The sequence below is a fragment of the Drosophila subpulchrella genome, chromosome 3R (genome assembly GCF_014743375.2).
Source record: "Drosophila subpulchrella strain 33 F10 #4 breed RU33 chromosome 3R, RU_Dsub_v1.1 Primary Assembly, whole genome shotgun sequence".
Taxonomy (NCBI): Eukaryota; Metazoa; Arthropoda; class Insecta; order Diptera; family Drosophilidae; genus Drosophila; species Drosophila subpulchrella.
The window spans coordinates 15,441,718-15,461,289 of NC_050609.1; the positions used below are offsets into that span (position 1 = coordinate 15,441,718).

Below are 19,572 nucleotides of genomic sequence, written 5' to 3' on the forward strand. Positions count from 1 at the left end.
GTTATGAAATCGATGGTCCCCCAAAATTATCGGAAAACATCGATGGCCCTATCGATACTTAGATATTGCGCTAACAGCACGCTGTTATTTTGTACGTTTAACAGCATTCTTTGTTCGTTCAAGCAAGCTGTTATTAAAAATCAACTGCTTTTCCATAGTCTCTAGACACTGCTTACCTCTAACGGTTTTTTAAAAAGTTTGATTTTAAATATTTGAATTTTAAACTAAACAACAAATTCAAATTTTCTTAGTTTTAGCAAATTTTTGGTAGAACAAATTATACAACAAATTATTTTTGCTGTAGTTTTATAGTTTTATTTTATGTTGCTTTCAGCTTTTTCGTATGCGTACAATGTTTCCCCATTACTTTTCGACATATTTTAAGGAAAATCACCACAACCAACAGAGGTATTGCAAAAAGTGCAGCCAAAGTGTCCAGGCTGTGGAGTTGAATAAAGTTCATATCTCTAGAGGCTGATCGCAGATGAGAGGCACCCTTGTGCCTGATTATATATTCCGTCCACCAGATAGCCCTATCGAGAGGCGCCTGCGGTTGATCATGAAATCTCGCAGAAACTTCCGCCGCGGTCTTGGCAAAACTTGGAGTGCTTAGCAGAGTTTGAATGGCGTGTTCTAGATCTTCTTGCTTTAGATTATTCACATCCAGTGCCAAACCGAAGCCCATTCTCTGGGCTCGAAGCACATTCATGTATTGATCAAAATAGCACGGCAATCCCAAGATGGGTTTGCCAAAATACACACTTTCAATGGTGCTCAGCTGCCCACCATGGGTGATAAAGATCTTGACATTAGGATGTGATAGGACATCTGCCTGGGGGAACCATTTCCTGACCATCACATTGTCTGGCTTGCCAGGCATTTCGTCTTCGTCGAATTTCCAAAGAATTCGCTGATGCAATTTCGCGAAGGTTTTCTGCAGCGTTTCACGTGTTTCATTCCCTAGATCGGCAAACTTCACATTGGATCCCATGGAGAAGTACATCACACCATCGGGAGAACTCTCAATGAACTCCTTGATGTCCTCTGGCAGGGATTTTGGTTGGTGGCTAATGTGCAGACCACCGACCTCTATCATGTTGGGCAAATAGGGTCTCGCATGACTCAGGGAAAAGTGCTGACCTATCAAAACCATTGCGAAACTGTTCAAAACCTCTGTCATCGTTTGCCTGGCATTCGGAAAGTATTTGTCATACATTTTCTGCATAGCAGGCAGGTGAACCAAATGGCGATGTATTTTCTCCACCAGGTATTCGTAGTGATTAACCAAGCGCTCCATGAAGGTCATTCGATCAGTGCGGGAAGAGGTCACCAACGGGCTATATGAGATGGGTGAAATATTTCCAAAGGCCTCATCCACGCGGTGATCCGTTCCAAAACTGAGGAACCCAGCCAAAGTGGCATTGAAGTGCTGGGCAAGACCGTACAGGGGTTCCATTTGCTCCATTTCAGCCAAAACCAGATCGAAAGTTTCTCCAGATCTCAGCAGCCTTTGCACATCTTCGTCTTCCATTATTAACTCTGTGAATTTAATCACAATCTTATCCCATGCGTTCAGTACTTGCCAATGAAAGGTTTCGTTTAGCAGTTCCATCATTTCTGTTGGTTAAAATAAAATGAAAATATTTAAAAAAATCTAAAAACTAAAATATATATCAATTCAAATGCCTTTACAACAAATTATTTGAGAAACAGAACCTTGATGGTGATCGTGCGCCTTATGAGCCTCTATAAATCGCATATTCGGAGATTCCCCATTCTTGAAAGTATTAATCACGGTCACTTGGTGACCTTTGGCAGCCAGGGCTTTCAAATAGGTCTCCAGAAAAATGTATTGAGAGCGGCCAGGAAATGGAAAAGTGGCCAGGATTTTTGCACTATCCGTTAAAAAAGGCTTGAAGCCCATTGTGCAAAACACAAAAATTAAACAAAATAATCGCATATTAACCTGCTCACTGCAAAGTACTGCGAACAACTAATTCGTTTGCTTGGCCAAAATTGCTGATTATTATTTAACTTTTTTTTGATAGCAAACAAGCTTTTGCTTTTGCAAAAAAAAAAGAATATGGTTTTTTTTTTCTAACAGACAAAACGAAGATAGCTTTTAACGCCGTATTCATACACAAAAATTAATTTACAGAATTTTTAAAAATTGGTTTTCTTTTTCTTATCAAATTGTTTCATAAAATGTACATTGTAAGTGTTTTTAATTTTCTTACAAATATATCGCAATTTGATTTATAAAATACTATAAATATTTATATATATATTTTGTCCAGCGCACTGCTTGCGCAAAAAGGCATTAACAGTAGTTGCGCTTAACAGCACAGTGTTAATAGCACAACAGCACTCTGAAAATCGCTCTGCACTGTTATCGAGTATTCCCAACATCGAATAAAAATGGCGGCATTTCAAGTTTAATTCAACGCGCTTAGGTTGAGTTTCTTTAAAAATATATCTAAAGCTAATTTAAATGAAATATTGCTTGTTCTGTCTCTGTTTGTATTTAAGCGCAAAATGAGTCGCATTTTGTTAGTTTCGGTGCTTTTAGTTGTGACGCTATTTGGCGAATCACAGGCGGCGGCATTTACCGTGCGCCAAAACCGTTTTGATGAAGTTCCCAATCTGCAGACTCCAGCGCCAGTGGCAAGTTCCACGAAAACTACTAAAAAAGACGAAACAGGTTAGTATGGATTAAGCAAGTTAAACGAATTAATATAAATTGATCTTCCAACTTTCAAAATGGCGTTCAGGATAAACGGTACTTCTGTCGATAACTATCTGTCTCGCTCTTTTCTCTCTGTTCTCTTATGTAACGGTTATTGGACCAATGTCGTCTTGATATACACTGAAAAAAAAACTTAGTCAAAAATTAGTGTTTTAACACTACAACATTTATGAGCAAAATCTTATATTCCTTTGTTCTGTTTAACGAATTCCTTATTTTATTTAGAATCCGCTATTTATGCAAATAGGTAGATTTTTAGTTTATAATTAAGAAATAAGAAAATTACTTCTAAACCGAGCAAATATTAATACTGTTTGAAAACCAAATATACCGTAAATCTTATAACATATTTAAAAATTTCTTCAATTAATTCTCGATTTCTTTCTGTGTAGTCACCAGCGGTCTGCTGAAAAAATGTCTGCCCTGCAGTGACGGTGTAAAATGCGTGCCCCAAATCCAGTGTCCCGCCCACGTACGCATGGAAAGCCGTGATAAGCCGCAGATTTGCGATCTGCCGGCTGGGAAATTCGGCTTCTGCTGCCAGACGGGACAGAATCACACTGCCCCAAGGCAGGAGGAGATCTCCTCCAAGGAGCGGCGATCCGGTATTCCCAGCATCCTGTCGCTATCGGTTTTGGAAGAGGCCCGCCGCAACTTTGAGCACTTGATGCACGGAATTGCCCAAATACCCGTGCGTCGCGGTTTTCCGGACTTTGCCCACGGCCTGGTGTTCCATTCGACGGCCAAGGATGACCTGCACAACTTTGCCATCTCGAACAGTGCCATCGAGCAGGTGATAACCACCCAACTGTTTGGCAAGAAGGAACAGGTGCCCGTGGAAGACTTCATCACCAACAATGTCCCCGTCAAGTTCACGGAGACTCCGTTGGCACAGCACTGCCAGCCGCCTCCGGTTTGCCGGAATATCCGCTCGGTTTATCGCAGTCTCGATGGCACCTGCAACAATCCCCTGCCACAGAGGTCACTGTGGGGCGCTGCCGGTCAGCCCATGGAGCGTCTGCTGCCCCCCGCCTATGAGGACGGGATCTGGACACCGCGTGCCCATTCCGCCGACGGCACTCCCCTCCTGGGCGCCCGCAAGATATCACGCACCCTGCTCTCGGACGTTGATCGTCCGCATCCCATCTACAATCTGCTCGTGATGCAGTTCGGACAGGTCGTGGTAGGTAACCGGATGGGTAGAACTCTAATAAAGATTTTAAAATGGACATGAATTATAATTCTTTTGAAAGGGCTACCTATCAAATTTAATCGCTCATTTGATAGGTAGCCCTTTCAATAGATTTATAATTCATGACCATTTTAATCGATATATTGACATATTAGCTAAAAATGTTTTTCCAGTTAATACTATTTCTTGTTTTATTTTATTTTGAGGCCCACGACATTTCGCAATCCTCTTCGGTGCGTCTTGAGGATGGAAACCTGGTGCAGTGTTGCTCGCCCGAGGGAAAAATCGCCCTGAGTCCTCAAGAAAGTCATTTCGCCTGCATGCCCATCCACGTCGAACAAGATGATGACTTTTTCGCAGCCTTTGGAGTGCGCTGCTTGAACTTTGTGAGGTTGTCCCTGGTGCCCAGTCCTGACTGCCAACTTGGCTACGGCAAGCAGATGAGCAAGGTGACCCACTTTTTGGATGCCTCACCGGTTTACGGATCCAGTGATGAGGCATCTCGAGGCCTGAGGGCCTTCCGAGGCGGTCGTCTGCGAATGATGAATGATTTCGGCCGGGATCTGCTACCTCTGACAAACGACAAGAATGCCTGTCCCAGCGAGGAGGCCGGAAAGTCCTGTTTCCACTCGGGTATATAACCATCAAGAAATGTCTAATATACATTTGGGCTTATATTATGTTACGTTTTCAGGCGATGGCCGAACCAATCAAATGATATCGCTGATAACCCTTCAAATTCTGCTGGCTCGCGAGCACAATCGTGTGGCAGACGCCTTGAGCCAACTGAATCCCTCAGCCAGCGATGAGTGGCTTTTCCAGGAGGCTCGACGCATTGTGATTGCCGAGCTGCAGCACATCACCTACAACGAGTTCTTGCCCATTATCATTGGGCCGCAGCAGATGAAACGCTTCCGCTTGGTGCCACTGCATCAGGGCTATGCTCACGACTACAATGTGAACGTGAACCCCGCCATAACCAACGAATTCTCAGGCGCAGCCTATCGCATGGGTCATTCCAGGTGTGGTAATTTGATTATTGAACAAATTTAGATTTTAAAACTTTGCCTGCAGTGTCGATGGCAAGTTCCACATTCGCCAGGAGCATGGTCGCATCGATGAGGTGGTCAATATTCCGGATGTGATGTTTAATCCTTCGCGGATGCGCAAGCGCGAGTTCTATGACGACATGTTGCGCACTCTTTACAGCCAGCCCATGCAGCAGGTGGACAGCTCAATTAGCCAGGGAGTAGGGATTAACCTTTTTTCATTAGTAGCATGTGGTTTTCTAATGGGCATTTACCTTGAGCAGCTCAGCCGTTTCCTGTTCCGCGGCGATAATCCATTTGGCCTAGACCTGGCCGCCATTAACATTCAGCGAGGACGCGACCAAGGACTTCGTAGCTACAATGATTACTTGGAGCTAATGGGGGCACCCAAACTGCAGGCTTTCGAGCAATTTTCCAGTGAGGTGGGTTAAGTTAAGAAACTAGTTTATGCTTAAACGAATGAAAAATAAGTATACTTCCCATCTAATCAATTTATATAACTTTCAGACTGGCCAGAAGCTATCCCGCGTTTATCGCACACCCGACGATATTGATCTATGGGTGGGTGGTCTGCTGGAGAAGGCCGTCGAGGGTGGCGTTGTGGGCACGACCTTTGCCGAGATCATAGCCGATCAATTTGCCCGCTTTAAGCAGGGCGATCGCTACTACTATGAGTACGATAATGGGGTGAATCCTGGCGCATTCAATCCCCAGCAGCTACAGCAGATTCGTAAGGCGACTTTGGCCCGCTTGATCTGCGACAATTCCGACCGTCTCACTCTGCAAGCGGTGCCATTGGCCGCATTCATTCGGGCTGATCATCCTGAGTAAGTGAAGTCCAAAATGACCTGGCCGATTTCTTTAGTGACTTGCTTATTTCTTTATAGCAACCAAATGATTGGCTGTGATGATCCCAGCCTGCCTGCTGTTAACTTGGCGGCATGGCGCACTTGAGATAATTTTTTAAATGCATTTTTAATTTATTTATCGAGTTTTTAAACTGTATTTTATATATGCGAATGATCCGCCGAATTGTGTATACCCATTTTATGTAACTGCGCGGCTTAACAAAGAAGCCAAAATAAAGCCGCGATCGATTAAGCTGATTTCCATTGCTAATTAAGCGCAAATTTCTTTGTCCCCGAAGAATATATTTAGTATTTCTTCAATCTTGGGCTCTCTGCCATCCTTTTGGCCCTCTATCCTTTTTGGTATTACAAATATTTATACCCGATAACCCAGAAGTTGTCATTCATATTCGGGATCTCACTAATTTCTTAACTCAATTGACTCTAATTTGTTTTGCACTTCTGTTACTGTTATGATATATGTATGTGAATATTTATATGTTTGTTTCTGGCCTGGTAGATTCGCTTTGGATTATCTAGTCAATTAGTGGCTGTTCGCATTTGTAAATAACATGATATGCAAATATCAAGCTAAATTAAAATGTATAACAGAATATTATTAAATGTCTACATCAATTCCGCTCCATTTCACAGTGAGTTGTGTGTGTCGACATGTATCTGTGAAGTCTTGTTTAACCTTAGATATTCGCTATTTGAGCTCCTATTTTTACATTCCTTACGTAAGTCATTTGCGGAAAATATGCGCCGTTTGTAATCTGCGCTGACACTTTTATATCATGGCTTTTTAACAAATTTCCAGATGATAACCAATTTTATTATTGAACTTTCCAATTTATTAGGGAGATTCAAATTTGTTTGGTTAATTTAATTTATTTTTCAAATTCTAAACTCGTATACTTGGATAATTTTTGCGGCTGCGACACGATATGTAGATTAATATAATAAACAAAGGCTACATTTAAATAAGGCGGGATGTTGTGGGTGTCTAGCGGAATAATACCGATACTATCAACTCTTCTATATTTGTTTAAAAGTTTTCTTCGCTAACCCAGGGGCACGGCGTCAATAATTTTGTCAAACAACTTTGATTTGATGCACTGCCCCCGAAAACCGAATAGACTGGCTCATCCGAGTCTGAATTTTTATTGCATGCTTTCAGAGCACACTTTTGCCCGTTTTAAACTGGTTTTATGTCTCATATTTTCACCAATTAGTGAGCTTAAGCACATCATAACAACAAAAAACGATGCCTCCATTTAATTTGTCGCTGCTCTGAATGGGACGGGCCATCGATTTGTGAATTATAATTAAGTCGTAGCCGTGAGTTCACTAGATGTTTTGTTTTTTTTATTTTTTTGAGCAGTTCAATTAATATTTGTTTTTTCCAGAGACCCGCGGCAAGGGATTAACGAATGCGATCACAGGGGAAGCACAAACTGGGATAATTGTTTTACCCAGCATGGGCACCACGATGATGACGATTGCGACGTTAGCTGCTGGTTCGCTGGCTAGGACCAGTCATTCTTTATTGATGAACTTGCCAATGGCGAAATGTGACAATTGAAACTCAACCGACCACCAAAAACGATTAGGCGGGGCAAACCCGAGTCTACTGACGTCCGTAGACGTTCTCATCGGAATAGGAAATGTAGAGGAAGTAGTCCTTGTCGAAGTGCTCCTGGTACAGTGCACCCATGGTGGCCGATGTCGGAGGTATCACGTTGTTCACGAAGAAGAAGAGGGCGTCGTCGGGACGCAGATTGATGCGTTTGCGGATGAGGAAATAGAACTGACCCACCGTCAGATCAGCCGGCACCAGGTACTTCTTCTTGTCCAGATCGACATAGCGCGTCTTCGGGGCCTTCTCCACGATCACGGGCACACGGTCCGGATACTTGCGCCGGATCTTGTCGCCCTCGTTGCGACGCTTATCGAAGGTGTGGTCCTTCTTGTACTGGAAGTGCATGTCCATCTCTGGGCAGACTGGTGTTCGAATCGAAACGGGCGAAACAAGGATTTTCGTTTTGGATTTGGTAGGTCTATTGGAGCTGCCGTTTGTAGTTCCCAATAAGTTTGTTTTGTACTCTTTACTACACGGCTAGCTTTGGCAGATAAGCAAGGGCCTCCTTGTCTTGAAGTTAAATCGAAAATTGAAGTATGAGTCATGACTCGATTTAAGTATTCAGTAGACTGCGTTTCCCTGTTTCATTTTGATTTAATTAAACGTATCCCTGGTCCCTGGGTTTTTAATGATTTTTTACTTACTCGCACACGTTTTGTTTATAATTATTCGAATCTTTGGAACAAGGAATTACCAAAATCATTAGCGATGTTTCAGAAATGCCTTTCATAAAAAATGGGATCTTATTAAACCAAAGATTGATTGAAATATGTATAGAATCGTGCGGCTTAAAAGTTTATTAACATTTCATTTTCATAATTACCATTAAGAAATAAATATTTATAGACCGAAAGAAAATATATACATATAAGGGGAAATATCTTTCTTAAATGTACAAAAATTATATATTATATTCTGATAGGCTTTGTTGAACTGTTTAAATCGATCTATTAAAAATTATGATTAATCGCGGGTTATAATACGAAACAATGATACAAACTGTAATTATGGCCCCAAGGAGCAATTCCTTTGAGGCCTCCTTAGTAGCGACCGCAAGTCGGCTCAACAAGTGTGTATGCAGGGCCCCCAAAAGGCGAAAGCTTTCACCTGAACCGACCGTAACAACAGTAACACAACAGTATACAAAGCTAAAACAAATATGTGTGGTTCCGTCGTTACAGGCTGCTCGGCTCGTCATTCGGACCACCTCTTGAGCTCCAGCTCTCATTTCGCTATAGCTGCTGGAGCTGCTCGGTTGGTCGCGCTCGCTGCCTCGGCTGCTCCTCGTCGCCCCCACTTCCGTATTTTGGCATAGTTCGTGGCTCATTGGCTTCCGGTTTGGTGCCAAGGAATAAGGTCCCTGTGCAACAGGTGTATTCAACAATTGGTCGAAAAAAAACTAGAAAAAAATCAAAAATCATCAGTTCCGGTGAGCAACATCATGTGGTAAAAATTCCTTTGTGGCTGGAATTGTTTATAGAAAAGAAAATCGGGAAAATTAACGCGGCTGTGCGTGTGCTAAACATTTTTAAACAACAAACCGCCTGACCAAATTTACTGACAACGCTCGGAAAATCCATTATAATTTCGTATTTATTGGCCCATGTGATGGTCTGAAAAATATATTTCACGATCTCTCCTTCGACGGTGAATGTTGAGTGTTTCTGTGCAAAAGCCATCCCATTAAATTATCAAATTCTGCTCCGCCTAAAAATCCATTCTCGATTTTAGTGGCGATAAGCTATAAATATGGACAGCTAATCTATGTGTCTATACCCCCCGATTGTATAGACGTACATGGCAATTACTAATTAAACTCACGGGTGCGAAGCAATTCCCCAATTGTGTTCCGTAATCTGAAAAGTAATCGACCTAATGGTGCGTTCCTAGAGTGCACTGAAAAATGCAGTCTTGCTGCTTATTTGGCTCAAGTTTGTGAGATGAGATGAGCTGAGATGGGATTCGATTCGATTGAAATGGACTGATTTTGTGAGGTGATTTGTCATTCGACAGAGTGTCGGCATTACCATGTATCCGCTAATAGGTGGATATTAATAGACTTCAAGATTCAAAAAGATTTCTTTATAACTTTTGATGAACAGCAGGCATGGCACGTATTTTCGTAACGTTGATAATAAAATTTAATTAAAACTGAAGTGCAATTTGCCGACAGATCACCGAAACAGAAAGTTTCTGCGGCCACTCAACTAGAACATTCTAATTTGATTTATACGAACATTTTGTCGCTGCTCGAAAAACTCATATTAACTTGTTTTATAATGCTGTTAATGCGGTAATTAACATTGATTCGTTAAAAACGACACTACAACTTTTGACATTAGAAGTGTATTCTATGGGCTGGAACATTTTAAGTTCCTCCCACTTAATACTTAATCGTGGATGCTTTGATTACTCCATTCAATGGCAACCACTCGAAGAATCAAAGAGCAGCAAATAAAAACCAATTAGAGAAATTAGTTAAATGGTTTGCAAAACTTTGTTGGTTCGACTTGTGCGTCAAACTAGATTTGATTCGATTGAAGTCCGCTAACTATTCGGTCTTGATTCGAATGCAAATAATCAGCCAGAGCTGCCAATCAAACAGAATATTGTGTAAATAATTGATTTAACTCATTTTCTTGGCTTTCGGGAGAGCACAATGTGAGATTTTTGTATACTCGAATCGCTTTGTAAACCCATTGCGTCATTTGCAGTGCATTTTCGTGAAGATTTTTGTCAGACTTTTTCGATATCATTGGAAAATCTGTTTACACGTCCATGGCCTTTGAATGCCAGCAAAGGTTCAGGGCGATTCCTATACGAAGGTGCTAATTAAATTTCATTAAATTTTTCCCTTCAAAGGGGGCACAGATAGCCAGATTGTGCACTGCGGCCGAAAGATCGAGGCAATAAAGCTAGCTGGAGCACATGCGAGAACAAATATTTGTTAATTAAAAGGTAGAAACATGGCGCACACCTGTCGGCGCTCTTTTGAGGTCCCCAGATAAGCGTTAAAAATTCAAGTAGTTGGGCCCAGAGCCTACGAATATTTATAGAAAACCCCAAAATCTGCGCTCCCAGCCAATCTGGGTTTATTATATTACTAATTAAGCGAAACTGAATGTTTCAATTAGCTGGCGAGAACTAAAATTAAGCACAAACAGAGCCGTAAAGCGTCATGGCTCGTGGGGGCATTCAAAATAAATGTATATAGGGCCTGGAAACGTGATATGATATGTTGACAGACATATAGACGCTGTCTAAAAATAATGCAGTAGGTTAAATATGAGCTTTATGTCTGCCATAACATATGTTAATTAGCAAACTCCCCAATATTTGCTTTATTTCGAGTCAGTGTCCTACCGATTGTCAAGTGAGATTTGATTTCCTGCCGAAGGGCTTCTCTTTTATCCACCAACTGATTGCCCAAGAAATTTGCTGCGAATAATCTTTTGCCGATTTCGTTCGCTTTTGTACGGATTTGAAAATCAATCAAACACGCGTCCGCGCCTCAGAGCGTGACTGTCCAATTCGCGACATGCCAAATATCTGGAATCGATGCTATTTATCTTTATCATTCGCCAACTGAACGGGCAGCTTGATGGCTTCATTACGCAGTCACTGATTCTCTCGTTTTCCTTTTTAGGCTATGCACAAGATGCACAACCGCATCTGCAGCTAATTAGAAGTGAGACTGCAGAAATAACCAGGATATATGCTAAGGAAATGAGCCAACGATTATGTACTTAGGATCGTTTGACGGAAACGACAAAGAGCCATGGAAAAGCACACAAGCCAGTACCCAAAGGAGTCCCCTTGGCGACCGAAGCGGGGTCTGAAGTGTCTGACATTCGAGTTCCAATTCCGTCTGCTCCTCCATCATCTGTTGCTATCATCGCTGTGCAGGCCACATTGCGTATACGCCACGAGTGCCGTCGGCGAGGCGCTGAGCGCAAGCAACTGTCACGACATCCACCACGGATTCGATGTCTACCCCGATCCCAGCCCCAATCCGACGGCTGTGACGCTGGGTCAATCGACGGACACGCCCTCGGTGACCCTGACTTTGCCGCCCTCCGGCTGGAAGTGTTGCTGTTGGAATGCAAGTAATCAAGTAAGTGTCTGATAGAAGTACACTTTCAACTTAATTCTATATGCTTAGCGGCGAGGGACAGCAACAGATTGGCCTCCAGTCAGGGTCAGTTTTGTCAGGACTTATTAGAGAAACTAGAATGGACTTCAATAATGCATGCATAACTTAATTATTTCTAGGAACAGGAGTATTTCGCGTAATTGAAACAGTATACATATATCGCTTTCCACAGAACACTGAAGCAAACCACAGAACCATTCCATTTCTTAGAACTTTTCCTGGCCTGAGTGCAGCCGAGCTTGTAGAATAAATACAGGTAGAGGAGCTTATAGTTCCTAGAAAATCTAGATCTTACACCAAAAAGGAATCATCATCAGTTTATTGAAGTTTTACTGGTGTTGCAAAACCATATCTTAGAAGTTTTTCTGTCCCAAAAGCAGCAGCGTTTTTAGGACTAGTAAATTTCTATAAGATCCTGTAATTCACAGGAAATCTAAGCCCAAATGCGCAAATATAGTTTATAACCTGCACAGATTTTAGCTTGTTAAACTTTACAACTACCTGAACTAAACCAACTTGTATTACAATTCACAAAAAAATAAATAAACATATGTATATGTGGGTACCAAAGTGTTATTTTATTTTTATAGTACAGAAGTTCGAGTTCTCAACTGCGCACATTTATTAAAAACTCTGTTGTCCTCGGCATGGTTTCATTTTACAACCACCTGAACTCCTCCCACGTGCGTCTAAGCCCGCTAAAATAGTTTTATTTATGTACTACGATATACCATATAGTTCTGATACCGCAGCAGCGTGCATTTATTAGAAATAGCATGGTGGTGCGTGGATTTTAGCTTGTTACATTTAACAGCTACCGGAAGCAGCCCACCCACCTATGGTATTAAAACCCAATCTTTTCGCAGGCGGAGGAGGTGGAATGCCGTTGCGAGGGCGACGGACTTAACCGCGTACCGCAAACGCTGAAGCTGCCCATCCAGCGACTAACTATTGCGTCGGCGGGGCTGCCACGCCTACGCTACACCGGTCTGAAGGTCTACGGACCCACATTGCTGGATGTGTGAGTTAGATTGTGGATATATCCTTTGCCACCATATGTGCTCATTAATTGTCCTTTGCCGCGACAGGGCCTTCACCGACTGCCTGCAACTGGAACTGATACAGGATGGGGCTTTCGCTAATTTAACACTGTTGCGCACAATGTAAGGCCTGATTATAAGTGGTGGCTTCGGCCACAAAAGCACTTTATTGTTAGTTCCCATATCAATATACTTACAGCTACATCACTAATGCACCCAAGCTGACCTTTCTCTCAAAGGACGTATTCTTTGGCATTTCGGACACTGTGGAAATTATGTAAGCCATTTGCAATTACCAAATCTCGGATAGGTCTACCATATGTGACAGATAAAAAGGTACCAAGTCAATAAGCACGCACAGCTGTGTGATTTCATTTGGGCAACAAGATGGGGTTTGAGTTTTGTCATCGGTAAATATAGGATTTAATGCCCACTTTTCCGGGTCAGCAGCTGATTTGTGTTGAAGTAGACTATTGGCGTGTTCGCTGTATGGATTCATATTCATATTTGAAGCTGTGGCTCAAGCTAAATTTAGACTGCAGCAAATAAATGTACTCCTCAGGCTTGCCAGTAAACAAAAAGTACTTTGATAAATATTGTAATTTTTGTTTTTTCCTGTATTTGCATTGTGCGTATATTAAATTCAATTTCAACAAAACATAAAAGGAAAAAAAATAATTCATTTTAGGTGAAATGTGCAACTGAAACTTTTTGTTCTTGTTATAAATTTACATCCAGCATGTTTGAACAACACTACATAATGTTGGAGTAATCCTGTAGTTCAAAGCTTAGAGGAGAAGCGAGAGTGGTTATAAAGTGTGTGAACGTGTGGAAGTGTAATATAATATTGCATTTTATTCCGACAGACGCATCATAAACAGCGGGCTTACCAGAGTTCCGGACCTGGGCCACCTTCCACCTCACAATATTTTGCAAATGATGTGAGTGCAACAATAAATTAGCCCAATTATTTTTGAAATTTTCATACTTATTCCCTCTTTTCCCTCAGAGATCTCGATAATAATCAAATTACTCGAATAGATACTAAATCCATAAAAGTAAAGACTGCCCAATTGTACGTATAATTGATAAACCAAACAAAATTAAAGTAGTCTCTTAGGAACCCTAATCTTTATAGAATTTTGGCCAACAATGACATAAGCTATGTCGATGACTCCGCTTTCTTTGGCTCCAAGATAGCCAAACTGTGAGTATTTGGTCAATTTAGTAATCTCAATAACTAGAGAACAGGCTAATGAGTTAACATGATTTATTTTCAGGTCGCTGAATGACAACCTAAGGCTTGAACATATGCATCCAAATGCATTCGATGGAATTATAGATATAACTGAACTGTGAGTCTTGGGAAATATAACACTCATAGAATATGATTTTTAATATTAATTATCTTTCTAGCGATCTCTCCAGCACATCGTTAGTGGCCATGCCTTCAGTGGGACTTCAGAATATCGAAGCATTGTACATTCAGAATACCCACACTCTGAAAACCATTCCTTCAATCTACAATTTTCGGGTGAGTAAAGGGGTATTCCAAGTTTAAGTTGTATTGTAAAATTCTTGTATTTTATGTTTCGTAGAATCTACAGCGGGCCTACCTTACGCACTCCTTTCACTGCTGCGCCTTTCAGTTCCCATCTCGTCACGATCCCCAGCGACATGCCCAGCGAATGCTGGAGATTGAAAAGTGGCGAATGCAATGCAAGAGTGAATCGGTCTCCCGGAAGGAAAGATCCACTTTGGATATTGCCTATACCCTGCCAGAAGATTTTGGTACTTTCGAGAGCACCGATGAATCATCTACAGACTTAGTACCCATCACATTCGCATCCTTCGATTACATGGCCGATGATACGCTGAACAAGGGCACATTTCACGAGAAGATTACCCTTAATCCGGAGGATGACATGTCTGCCGAACTATGCGGCAATTTCACATTCAGGTGAGAAGCCATTTACTTGTAAATAACTACTTGAGGGCTGTTCTAAAGAGTTCACTTATTGCAGAAAGCCCAATATAGAGTGCTATCCCATGCCCAATGATCTTAACCCTTGTGAGGATGTCATGGGCTACCAATGGCTTCGCATTTCCGTTTGGATTGTGGTTGCTCTGGCCGTGGTTGGCAATGTGGCTGTGCTGACAGTAATTCTATCGATTAGGTGAGTCATTCAATTGAAAAGTCAGCACTTGGAAAAAAAATAGTAAAATAAACATTTTGATTGGAAATATTATTTCTATACATCTTTAGAAGAATGTTTTAACCATCGAAAGATATTTTTACATATTTTTAAAGCCTGATTTTGAAATATTCTTGTTTTTTCCAAGTGCTTATAATCCCTTTTGCATTTCAGACCCGAATCGACGCCAGTGCCACGATTTCTCATGTGCCATCTCGCTTTCGCCGACCTGTGCTTGGGTGTCTATCTGCTGTTGGTGGCCTCCATCGATGCCCATTCCATGGGGGAGTACTTTAACTACGCCTACGATTGGCAGTACGGTGCGTGACCCCTTTCTTGCTTTTCATGCATGGATTTACCTTTGATTTCCAATTTCCTCTTCGATTTTCGCAGGGCTCGGCTGTAAAGCAGCCGGCTTTCTCACCGTATTTGCCAGCCATTTGTCGGTATTCACGCTGACCGTGATTACCATCGAGCGCTGGCTTGCCATCACCCAGGCCATGTACCTGAACCATCGCATCAAGTTGCGTCCTGCAGCGCTCATCATGCTGGGCGGCTGGATTTACTCCATGTTTATGTCCTCGTTGCCCCTGTTTGGTATTAGTAATTACTCGTCGACGAGGTGAGCAAGTAAATGGGTCATCTGGCACCCCTGAGCTAACGCCTTGGTCATTGCAGCATCTGCCTTCCGATGGAAAACCGCGATATATACGACACCGTGTATCTGATTGCCATCATGGTCTGCAACGGCGTGGCCTTCTCCATCATTGCCGTGTGCTATGCCCAGATCTATCTGTCCCTGGGTCGCGAGACGCGGCAGGCGCACCATAATAGTCCGGGGGAACTCAGCGTGGCCAAGAAGATGGCCCTACTGGTGGGTAGATCTAGTTATAAGATTCTTAAGACCCAGATCAAGTAGGATAACCTATGTATTTGAAACTTCTTTCAGGTCTTTACAAACTTTGCCTGCTGGTCTCCCATTGCCTTTTTTGGACTCACGGCCCTGGCTGGTTATCCACTGATCAATGTGACCAAGTCAAAAATTTTGCTAGTATTCTTCTATCCATTGAACTCCTGTGCGGATCCCTACCTATATGCCATATTGACGTCTCAGTATCGCCAGGATCTGTTTACCTTGTTGTCAAAGTATGTAACACAACCATGAATGTTTGTTCCCATTCGTAAACCCTTATCCTTTCAGGCTCGGTCTGTGTCGGCAGAGCGCCTTAAAGTACAAGGACAGCCTCTCGGGACATGCCACCACTAGATTCACCATCCACGGATCTATACAGAGGCACAGCTCCCTCACCTGCAAAATGCAGACGGTAATGGGCACAGAGACCCAGAAAATGCTGAAGAAGAGCGAGGATTATGTTTGAAGCGAACCTTGGGTATTGTGAATACACACCTCTTCCCACCCCGTTGTGATATATATTATACATATTTTGTTATAAAACGCTCTCTCTTTGTTCCGCTATCTGTTCCAGTATTGTTAGCATCCCATGATTAATGATATTTTAAACGCATAAGTTTGTTGTATGTTTTCTTGTCTTACTTAAGTTCCTTAGTCTATCCATACAGTTGTACCTAATGATAAAAGTATTGCTAATAGGAAAGAGCTTATCCCAGTCAAAGTATATATAAATGTGAAATAAGTGTTTTTTTCTTGATATGAATGTGTATAGAAATTAAGTTATGAATGTTTTAATTGTATAGATAACACAATTTTAAATGTATAAAATGTATTTTCCTGTTTTGTCTGAGCAGAGTATACTACAAACAAATTTTTGAAATCATAAAATTGATGTATTTAAATGTTAATAAATAAAGAAAGTGTAAAATGTAATTGCTGTGAAAAGCTATGTTCAAATTGTTAAAGTAATAAGTCCTTTCGGTTTTCAGTATTTTCACTTGACTTTTTGAATAAAGGCGCCATATCTTATATACATTTTACAAGCGATTCTACATCGCCCATTGTGGCGCCATCTATCTCTGGTATATTTTCATTTAAAACACTGAAAATTCCGTATTATTCAAGCGTAAAGTTCGAGGACTTGTTTTTCATCCCTGGCAGGACAGCTGACTTCAGGAAGGACCAAACAAGTAACGGGAAAATGACGCGCCCTGTGATATTCCTGGCAATCTGTTCTATAGTTTTGTTTAAACTTGCCCATGGCTACAAGGAGATTCACGGACTGAATGGAAAGCTGTTTCCTAAGGCAGCCACTTTTAACTTCCCGGAGTATGCCTATAAGGAGACCAGCAAGAATGTGAGTTCACGAATATATTGATTTTTTTTCTCCACTAATTCCTTTTTAAATGACCAACCAAAAACAGGAAATAACCTACCATGAACTGGAGGTGACCTGTGACCAGCACGCCCAGTGCATAAATCTCAGTCCCGTGGGCGTGGCCAAGATCAACTGCATCCGACAGTGCATTTCGCCATCCTGTTACCAGGACATCTACGCCTTCAACGAGCTGGAGGAGGGCGAAATCGATGCCCGGCTAAATTCGTTTAAGGGCTGTGTTATCCAGCGCATGTAGCAGCGACCCCAGTTGTTTAAAGAGTACTTTATCTTCAAGTGGCTGGAGCTACCCGGAATAACCTATTAAATATAGATTATGGTCTGTGCCGAGGACTCGCATTTAAAGGATAGAAATGTCGTAGGCTGTTTGGGAGGATAAACGCTCTTCAATTTGCTGCTGAACTTGTATGGACTTTCTGTTGTAATTTTGTAGAGTGATATTCCTGTATTATCCCAAAAATTAGACTAACTTTTGTATCGTCTATGCGATCAAAAGACTGCCTTTAATTCTAAAGCCAAATTAAGAAATAAACTTTTTCACTGAAAGTCTTTGATTGATGATTGATACAAATCATTTGATTTTGGCTCTGGGATTTGGAAGTTTTGACCATATAACTGATAACAAAATTGATAAGATATTATATATAATTTCGTTTGTATTTTCGAAAGGAGAGAAATCCAAAAATACCATTTTTAACATCTATCTTACATTATTCAATGCCAATTATAAGTTACATCTAAATATTATGTTGATATTGACACCTTTTGTTTCTGTGTACTAAATCTTTCATAAGTTGTCTAAGCTTCTGAGGAAGGACAATGTGTTATCCCATAATATTTCTAACTTTGAGTTTGCGATGGAACAAATTGGTCAAACATGGGATTTATTTATTAAAGGGAAAATATATAACCTTCTATTGTTTCAGTTGCAAAGTAATAGGTCTTAACATTTAAATCCATATTTCAACCATCAGTAAAAGCTTCTCCTACTCAGTCCCTCCAACTTTACCCCAACTGAATGTTTGATTGGAAAGCAATAAATTCAATTCCATGTAAAATGTTTATAGTGCAAGTGAAGCAGCGAAATTGTAGTGTTCAAACAGTTATAGCGGCAATTTCCTAAGGAAGATACAATTTAACTTTACGACTTTTGCGCCTATGACAACAATTGGCGATGACTCCCTTCGAGTTCCGCCGAAACCCTCCGATCCATCAAACCCATCCTGGTTTTCCTATACGCATTCCTAGATCAATCAAGCCAAATCAAGCGTGTTGTATAAATAAACTACCCACCCACAACACCCACAACACCCACTACACTCACGCACAAACACAGGCACGCATATTTGTGCTAGTGCGGCGTTTAAGTTTAGTTCGGTAATTAAAAGCCAAATGCTCATAAAACGGAAATTTATTAGCATTGTCTAAGCGAGTGTGTGTTTGTTTCGAGCACACAAACTATGTCACTTGCCTGTGCTGTGCGTGGGTAATACAATTGCACATGGAAGGGGCGTGGCATGGGCGGCATGGGCGGCAGGGGGGGCTGTAAAGGGGGGCGGCTACATGTGGGTGTTGAAATCCCTATGGATTTTTAATGTGCTTAATTTGAGTGACAGCTCCAAAATGGGCACGATCGATTTCTGTGTGCTAACACGCCCCCCAGCCCCGCCCCCTTGCAAGTGAATGTCAATGTCCACACACACACCCACACGGAGAGAAAATTAAGTCCACCCCATTGGATTATGTTTCCATATCAAAATAAACGATTAAAAAACCAATTTCTCCTTTTACCACAAACCACATTTTATATGGAATTTTTGGAATATAATAGGTAATGCATACTTTCCGCAAGCTTTTAAAGTGATTTTAAATAGCTTGTAACATTTTTCGGCAATCCTGATATATCATATTGAAATAAGTTATAAGATTTTCATTTAATACTTAACAAAATATACCTGTGACGGGACTTATTTTGATTGTGAATTTTGTAAAATATTAAGAAACACAAGGTCACAAAAAGTATATTGGTTGTGCTTTAAAGTTATATTTATTATATTATTTGTATTGCCATCATAATACATCAAAAAGCAGTAAGTCTTAGGACTTTTCTATATGCTTAAATACACTTAATAAATGTTGCGCTGATAGACTTATTTTTATGGCAACATTTTCATATATATTTATATATTTATACATATTCATATTTATTTTATATATATTTTTAAAAATATTTGTTTTATATCAGACAGTCTAACAGTCTTTTAATTCATGTACCTGATCTCGTTTTTAATATTTTAATATTTTCATTGCAGATCTTCTTAGCCGAATTTAAAGAATTAATTGAAATTTTTAATTAATGTTTTTTATACGACTTTCCACAGTCAAATATGCGATATAT

At 41.0% G+C, this 19,572-nt stretch overlaps 5 protein-coding genes across 7 annotated transcripts; 3 read left to right on the plus strand and 2 right to left on the minus strand.

Moving 5' to 3' along the window:
• Positions 1-304: 304 nt before the first annotated feature.
• LOC119556175 (UDP-glucosyltransferase 2-like) lies at positions 305-1,962 on the minus strand. The gene is made up of 2 exons (XM_037868100.1): positions 1,717-1,962; positions 305-1,617 (listed from the first exon to the last, which is right to left on the minus strand). Exons 1-2 carry the CDS (start codon positions 1,958-1,960, stop codon positions 320-322), a joined length of 1,542 nt encoding a protein of 513 aa, XP_037724028.1. The 5' UTR covers positions 1,961-1,962; the 3' UTR covers positions 305-319.
• Positions 1,963-2,421: 459 nt separating this feature from the next.
• Positions 2,422-6,106, plus strand: LOC119563120 (chorion peroxidase). The gene is made up of 8 exons (XM_037876365.1): positions 2,422-2,701; positions 3,139-3,929; positions 4,145-4,571; positions 4,633-4,960; positions 5,013-5,187; positions 5,251-5,409; positions 5,495-5,814; positions 5,875-6,106. Exons 1-8 carry the CDS (start codon positions 2,536-2,538, stop codon positions 5,939-5,941), a joined length of 2,433 nt encoding a protein of 810 aa, XP_037732293.1. The 5' UTR covers positions 2,422-2,535; the 3' UTR covers positions 5,942-6,106.
• A 1,239-nt stretch (positions 6,107-7,345) lies between these two features.
• On the minus strand, positions 7,346-7,966 carry LOC119557314 (gamma-aminobutyric acid receptor-associated protein). The gene has a single exon (XM_037870028.1). It carries the CDS (start codon positions 7,826-7,828, stop codon positions 7,466-7,468), a length of 363 nt encoding a protein of 120 aa, XP_037725956.1. The 5' UTR covers positions 7,829-7,966; the 3' UTR covers positions 7,346-7,465.
• A 744-nt stretch (positions 7,967-8,710) lies between these two features.
• Positions 8,711-17,136, plus strand: LOC119563097 (lutropin-choriogonadotropic hormone receptor). 3 transcript variants are annotated; one of them, XM_037876331.1, is made up of 18 exons: positions 8,711-8,906; positions 11,124-11,591; positions 12,497-12,651; positions 12,719-12,793; positions 12,870-12,947; positions 13,537-13,611; positions 13,680-13,745; positions 13,809-13,877; positions 13,951-14,025; positions 14,087-14,204; positions 14,269-14,630; positions 14,695-14,847; positions 15,040-15,185; positions 15,259-15,487; positions 15,544-15,739; positions 15,815-16,011; positions 16,067-16,256; positions 16,945-17,136. In XM_037876331.1, the coding sequence occupies exons 2-17, from the start codon at positions 11,256-11,258 to the stop codon at positions 16,242-16,244; spliced, it is 2,508 nt and encodes an 835-aa protein (XP_037732259.1). In that variant the 5' UTR covers positions 8,711-8,906; positions 11,124-11,255; the 3' UTR covers positions 16,245-16,256; positions 16,945-17,136. The 3 variants fall into 3 exon arrangements, with proteins under 3 accessions (XP_037732259.1, XP_037732258.1, XP_037732260.1); XM_037876330.1 differs by lacking the exon at positions 16,945-17,136 and having other exon boundaries at positions 8,711-8,923; positions 16,067-16,660; XM_037876332.1 differs by lacking the exons at positions 8,711-8,906; positions 11,124-11,591; positions 12,497-12,651; positions 12,719-12,793; positions 16,945-17,136 and having other exon boundaries at positions 12,933-13,080; positions 16,067-16,659.
• Positions 16,151-17,699, plus strand: LOC119563098. Its single transcript, XM_037876333.1, has 3 exons — positions 16,151-16,256; positions 16,945-17,135; positions 17,203-17,699. The coding sequence occupies exons 2-3, from the start codon at positions 16,980-16,982 to the stop codon at positions 17,410-17,412; spliced, it is 366 nt and encodes a 121-aa protein (XP_037732261.1). The 5' UTR covers positions 16,151-16,256; positions 16,945-16,979; the 3' UTR covers positions 17,413-17,699.
• Positions 17,700-19,572: the final 1,873 nt, after the last annotated feature.

What these genes read in the sequence shown, in the direction of transcription:
- LOC119556175 (XM_037868100.1), bottom strand. Translation starts at nt 1,960, where the DNA reads ATGCGATTATTTTGTTTAATTTTTGTGTTTTGCACAATGGGCTTCAAG. An exon ending in GGCGCACGATCACCATCAAG is followed by an intron (nt 1,618 to 1,716) that starts GTTCTGTTTCTC and finishes TTTAACCAACAG; the next exon opens with AAATGATGGAACTGCTAAAC.
- LOC119563120 (XM_037876365.1), top strand. Translation starts at nt 2,536, where the DNA reads ATGAGTCGCATTTTGTTAGTTTCGGTGCTTTTAGTTGTGACGCTATTT. An exon ending in TCGAGCAATTTTCCAGTGAG is followed by an intron (nt 5,410 to 5,494) that starts GTGGGTTAAGTT and finishes TATAACTTTCAG; the next exon opens with ACTGGCCAGAAGCTATCCCG. An exon ending in ATTCGGGCTGATCATCCTGA is followed by an intron (nt 5,815 to 5,874) that starts GTAAGTGAAGTC and finishes ATTTCTTTATAG; the next exon opens with CAACCAAATGATTGGCTGTG.
- LOC119557314 (XM_037870028.1), bottom strand. Translation starts at nt 7,828, where the DNA reads ATGGACATGCACTTCCAGTACAAGAAGGACCACACCTTCGATAAGCGT.
- LOC119563097 (XM_037876331.1), top strand. Translation starts at nt 11,256, where the DNA reads ATGGAAAAGCACACAAGCCAGTACCCAAAGGAGTCCCCTTGGCGACCG. An exon ending in AAAGTAAAGACTGCCCAATT is followed by an intron (nt 13,746 to 13,808) that starts GTACGTATAATT and finishes TAATCTTTATAG; the next exon opens with AATTTTGGCCAACAATGACA. An exon ending in CTGTTTACCTTGTTGTCAAA is followed by an intron (nt 16,012 to 16,066) that starts GTATGTAACACA and finishes TTATCCTTTCAG; the next exon opens with GCTCGGTCTGTGTCGGCAGA.
- LOC119563098 (XM_037876333.1), top strand. Translation starts at nt 16,980, where the DNA reads ATGACGCGCCCTGTGATATTCCTGGCAATCTGTTCTATAGTTTTGTTT. An exon ending in ATAAGGAGACCAGCAAGAAT is followed by an intron (nt 17,136 to 17,202) that starts GTGAGTTCACGA and finishes AACCAAAAACAG; the next exon opens with GAAATAACCTACCATGAACT.